This window comes from Chaetodon trifascialis, chromosome 22 (genome assembly GCF_039877785.1).
Source record: "Chaetodon trifascialis isolate fChaTrf1 chromosome 22, fChaTrf1.hap1, whole genome shotgun sequence".
In the NCBI taxonomy this organism is placed as follows: Eukaryota; Metazoa; Chordata; class Actinopteri; order Chaetodontiformes; family Chaetodontidae; genus Chaetodon; species Chaetodon trifascialis.
In genome coordinates this window covers 5,461,415-5,467,482 of record NC_092077.1, presented here as the reverse complement: position 1 = coordinate 5,467,482, position 6,068 = coordinate 5,461,415, and the positions used below count along the sequence as shown (strand labels likewise).

The 6,068-nt window shown below is 41.5% G+C and overlaps 1 protein-coding gene across 7 annotated transcripts in view; it reads left to right on the top strand.

Moving 5' to 3' along the window:
- The first annotated feature begins 3,947 nt into the window (after positions 1-3,947).
- osbpl8 (oxysterol binding protein-like 8) overlaps positions 3,948-6,068 on the top strand; it is an 81,032-nt gene continuing 78,911 nt past the window's right edge. For 3 of the 7 annotated variants that reach the window (XM_070991684.1, XM_070991687.1, XM_070991683.1), the window contains exon 1: positions 3,978-4,297. Coding sequence is in view for 1 of the 7 variants with exons in the window: in XM_070991689.1 (XP_070847790.1) it covers positions 4,621-4,633 (13 nt within the window). In the remaining 6 variants the exon portion in view is untranslated. Of the gene's footprint in view, positions 4,298-4,508; positions 4,634-6,068 lie in introns of those variants that run through there. The other 4 variants (XM_070991691.1, XM_070991689.1, XM_070991685.1 and 1 more) reach the window with 4 other exon arrangements.

The window sequence follows — 6,068 nt, the reverse complement described above, 5'->3', positions numbered from 1 at the left end:
TACACGGCATTATTATTGCAAACACCACAGTACCTTTGAGGGTTTATGTAAGAGTAGCGTGCTGTGTGTCTCTTGCCTCTGTGGGATTATAATGGACATCGGAAAAAGAATGTGGACAACATATCCTCCTTAGACTCTCTCGTGTCACAACCTTAAAACCTGCATTGTGCGGTGTCTACTGCGAAATACAGAAACACAAATGATGGCCTGTTTCTCATATTCAAAACAATGAGATGTGTTATGTTCCACTTCCTCTTAGCCTTATCAGGGCCTGAGGCGTCACCAACACAACCCTGTCACTATAACACTACCACCAAGGCCCTCTGATCATCAAGGGTCCTAGAATTAATTAACCTATACAATGTGGACTGCACATTGCACTGGACGTATCTGAAGGAGACGGGGTACATGGACACCTGCAGAGAAAAAAAGAGGGGGGGGCAAAGGGGGCCCCACAGTGCAGTTTTCCCATGAGGTTGTAAACTGTTAACTTGACTCACCAGTCTTAATTTCATTTTGCCTCATGTTTGCTTTGGGGCCACGCTGACATTATTTGAGAGCAAAGGCTTGAGACCAAATACTATACATTCGAAACCCCTTTTGTTTAACTGTTCAGACTTAATTATTTTCAAGTGTTAAGATACTATTTCAAACTTTGGTTGCTCCGATGACGTTATTCACACTACAGTTTATTTACACTGACATTCTACATTCAGTGGCCAGATGCAAGACATGTGCAAACACAAGCTGTGTGGTCAGATGCTGAAAAGAGCAAGGCCATGATTTAGTTTGCAGACTCAGGCACTGACACCAGAAGCACAATCACTGATTTGATTTGTAATCTGAGTGATTCAATTTCTGCCACCAACTTTTCAAATATCAACTATAATCAAGTGGTTATGACGGCATTATTATTTATTCAGTTTCTGGAAAGCTGGTAAACTGGGGGCATAGACTGTGGAAGGGTGGCACACTGAAATGACATTTTTTTTTAAAGGCCCCACAGTCTTATATCATAATAAATGGTAGGCTGAGGTATTAATAATGGAACTATTTTATTTACCCAAATAATACACAGAACAGTGTAGCATCCAGCATTTAGAAATCTTATCTGACTGAGAAAAATGTTTTTTGTTTGTTTGAGTGGGTTGATCTATGCTCCGGAAGAGTATACTGGTGTATAACCTAGTAGTAGTAGTAGTAGTTTCAGCAAGATAAACGCTTGTGTTTCATAGGCATCTAAGCCTACCTCTTTGTTACCTTACAGAGACAGAAACAATCAGTTTAGTTTAGTTATGAACAGCTTTATTACAACTCTAACAACATGTTAGAAAACCATGCAGAGCACAGTATTTGTATAAGCTTTCTGAAACCTTATGGGATGGTGTGTGGTATGAAGCATGTGTTTTTCAGCAAAGCCCCTGATGATGTCTGCAAAACATTTCCTGTTTTATCAATGTTACATCTGTAATGTAAAGATGTTAAATATGTTACTGATACCAGCTGTTTCTGTGCCTTCATTCACCATCTGCAGTCAATGCATTTATGAATTTTTGATTGACAGCTGGTTCATTAGAGCCAGGTGATGCTGCTCTTTCAGCTTCAGTGATCACATTTTATTTAGCTTGTTTGTGCAGTTAAAATCTTTACTTCAGGTAGCTTTTATATTGCTTATTGTAGTCACATAAGCAGTTAAAAGCATTATAATTATACATTTCCCTTCCAAATACATACAAGTGTCATGTTCAGTTCTGCTTACTGTCATTGTTGCAGTGGCCACCAGTAAACACTAGAGGGAGCCACTCACCCACCATGAGGCAGCCGACTGCTGCTGAATGAACTCTATAAAAACTTTCTGTTTATGTTTCATTTATTTATTGATCTGCAGTATTTCCACGTTTTTCATTAAAGCATCTTTCTCTGGGCTCAGTGTGGAGTTTAAAGCTAGAAATGCTTTAAAGAGAACATTTGAACACCTTAAGCTCAGTTCATTTTGAAACTCTTCACCTTTGTGTGTCAGGTGTGATGATGATGAGGTGTGTGAGAGGCTGCAGACATGCTAGCTGCTCTGTTAGCATGACTAAATGCTAACAGCTCCGTCAGGTATGAAGGTCACCTGACAGAAGACTGAACCACTCTGTCAGGTGTGTGGTAATGACTGACAGGCTGATGGTGGCGCTGCTGTGTCTGTAGACCAGGCTGATGATGATGATGATGATGATGATGATGATGATGATGATGATGATACCTGGCTCCTGCCAGCACACATGCAAGAGGAAGGGGACGAAAATGGCGGACACTATGCAAAAGTGTTACCTGTATAGTATACCTTTAAGGAGACAGTGTTGTGGAGGAAACGGATGGATGTTAAGTGACATCTGATAAGAAGGCCAGAAACGGCCCCTGGACAGCACGAACATCACGCAGTAGATGTTCACCGTGTCCCATCATCACACATATTTCTAATGAACCTTCATCAGCCACTAGATGTCACTCTTTAGCCAAGCTTACATTCATGCAGCATCCTGACTGAAAATAGTGGAAATAATCTTTTAACTTTATCCTCCACATTTTACAGTGTGCATTGAGTGTCATCGGAGTTAATAAAATGATTATTCAACATACTCAAGAGCTTATCATAGTAAGTTTATATCAATGAATCGAAGAAGCATCCAACCATGCTATTACATTATCATTCAGAATTATACTTTTAAATATACTATAATGTTTATTTCATTACACTTAAAATACTACATTTAAAATATTGCATGGATGAACTGGCTCATAATTCTCACCCCCTTGAGGTGAAATTTATCATGTAAGTATGACGTGACACACGTCGCTAAATGGTCTTTTTGAAGGATTTTACGGGTTCAGCTTGACTGCGTTTTAAGCGAAAGTGGACTGAACCGATCACGTTTTCGATGCCCTGTCCTGCCTGGCAGATCAGGCGATATCCGAACAGAAACAAGGAAGCCTCCTGTTGCTGCGTCAAGTTAACCCGTTTGAAATCAGAGACAGGATATTGAGTTTTTAAGCCTTCAAAGTAAAGACAGGACCAGAGAATTGGTATTGGAAGTACATTATAAAAAGAAAAGTATTAAGCACAAGAGTAACTGCAGGAATAATAATAGGAATAAATAAATTAAATGATAAATTAAATGATTACATGATTCAATTTTACAAAAGGCACACTCAACCACAGTAATGAATATAAACAATATGAAAAGACTGGCAGACCGTAGTATGTGCGCCTGCAACACTGACAGAGTGGTCAGCAACACTGGAGCTCCACAGGGGACTGTTCTCTCTCCCTTCCTCTTCATCCTGTGAAGAGTCTGTGGAGGCAAGTGCTATTCTCTACGCTGTTTTGCATGCTGGGGCAGCAGGCTGAGGATGGCAGACAAAAAAACTGATCTGCAAGGCCAGTGATGTTGTGGGGATGGAGTGTGACTCTGACGGTGGTGTCAGAGAGGAGAACGTGGACTAAGCTACAGACTATCTTGTACAACGTCTCACACCCACTTCATGATGTGCTGGCCAGGCACAGGAGTACGTTCAGTGAGAGACTCATCCCACCAAAGCTCAGGACTGAATGTTACAGGAAATCATTCCTGCCTGTGGCCATCAACCTGTACAACACTTCCCTCTGAATGGCCCTTGGACTTTCACTTATGCTGTTACATATTTGACTAAATTCAACTTGCACATCCTTTTGTAGCCAAATTTATTTTGCACATCCATTTGTATATACTGTTTAGTTTTTCTCAGTATATATATATATATATATATATATATATGTGTGTGTGTGTGTGTGTGTGTGTGTGTGTGTGTGTGTGTGTGTGTATATATATAGAGAGAGAGAGAGAGAGAGAGAGAGAGAGAGAGAGAGAGAGAGAGAGGCGTTTATTTTGAAAACTGAAACCGGAAATACGTTTCATATCGACAAATTTGACCTTTGTCCTCTCATGATGGAGTGGTATAGGCGGGCTAGTGGCTAACAAGTTGACTGAATATTCGTTGTATAAAGACAGTATAAAGCATCCTAGCAACTGTAAAGTGGATTTCTAAGTATCCAGACTTTAATATTGGACCGGAATGACGCCGCTGGGCTGAGGAGGACGCAAACCATCACCAGCCGCAACAGCGAATACTGGGAAATAAACAGTAAAACGTCATCAGCTAACAGTTAGCAGACAGACAAACGTCCCTGAGGACTGCCTGCTTCTTTACAGCCAGCCGCTTCTCACCGTGAGCCAGTCAGCCAACATACCGGGAGACCCCCAACGAAGCGAAGGTAAGCGCCACGTAAACGAAACAGCTAAAATACAGAATAAACGCCTCCTTCCATCACCTGCTAATGTTGATGAAACGCAGCTAGCTTAATTGCTAATTCGCTGTGTGTGTGTCTGTGGCGAGTAGCCGTGACTCTGCAGTCGAGCAGTGCGTACTGTTATGTAATAAACCAGGGAAAGCCATAGTCCTATGTCTAGCAGCCTCTCCGTCTCCACACGCTTTCTTTACGTCTTTTGCGCCGACCCCAACTCCTTCTCCCCGGTGAACGTTTTGAGGAATAGCCGTTAGCTTGTTTGCAGTCGTGGATGTGGGACTCGGTGTGCTATGCAGCAAAGTGGTGAGTGGTTAGTCATGCCTCATTTTAATTTCCTGCAAACATACAGTATCTGGGACATTTAAGGAAGAAGCTGTGCATTAAAATCTGTTTGGCTTTGAGTTCTGTGTAAAGAAGGGTCGGCGGTATTTCCTTCCTGACCTCCCCTGCTAACTGCATAGTACCCCCCTGCATCATCCTCAAACATATGATCGTGCTGCAGTGTAATAGTCTGCAGCCTCCTCAGTCCTGGTACTCTGTTCCCACTTTCTCTTGAGGGGTGCGGAAACAGGAGACTGACTGGCAGTAAGATCTGCTCCTAATTGTGTCAGACAACCGATGCATCCGGCAGATCCGAGGCTGTGATCCGATATCTGATACCACCCTGTCATGTTATCCACCTGAGTGTCCATGCTTTCTCCTTCAGGAGCTTTCTCCCTCCTTCTGACTTGTATTTGATTTCTAATTTATGGAGATGCTAAATGGGGTTTCATATTTCAAAGCTGATTCTTCATTGGAGGCCTTGGATGTCATTTTCCTTTTAGTGAGGAGCATGATTTTCAGACAGTAGTACCATTTACAGGTCAGTTTGTTTGAAAATTGTCAGAGTTTACGCCACTGTATAATGGATTTATAATGTTAACGTAAGCCAACAACCCTGGCTTGGTTTTCATAGACAATTGCATATTACAATTTATAGGAATTGAGCTACCTTGTCATTGACCGTAGGTGATTTGAGCCACAATGATGAAAACAATAGTCAACAAATTCAGCTCAGCCGCTCGCATTCTGTATTTTCATGTTTTCCATCCTCACCTGATTTGCATGTAAATCCCAGACTTTCCATGGCAGACTTCTGCAGAGGTGAGCATTGCAATCCAGGGTCACAAGAACGACCAGCTTATTTGCCAGTCAAATTGAGTTTCCATTCTGCCCTTCTCAAGCCGCAACTGGCTGCCTGCACACTGCTCTGGTCGACACGTAGATCTAGATTTGAATGCAGAATCAACTCTGGGAGCACCAGCACTTTATTAATACTGCCATGCAAAGGAAACCAGCAGTAGAAACTGAAATGGTTTCCCACGGGGCAACACAAGCAGTATTGCTGTGCACACAGCAGAATCCAAAATATTTCTTTTTGATTAAACATGAGTGTCATTTACAGGTCAGTCTGGGCTGCGACCAACAAATATTTTCAATAAAATCAATTTCTCTCTGATGAACACCATTCATCCATCCATTTTTTTTGTCTGTAAATTTTCAGAAAACTGTGAAATATGCCAATAACAATGCCATAGAGCCCAATGTGGTGTCTAGAAAGACATGAAATTCACAACGATCTAAACAGAAAAAGGCAGAAAATCCTTGGGTTTGAAAAGCTGGAACCAAATGATTTTTTTGCAGGAAAAATGACTGAAACAATTTGATCAAAATAGTTACAGATTAGTCTAGTTTTCTG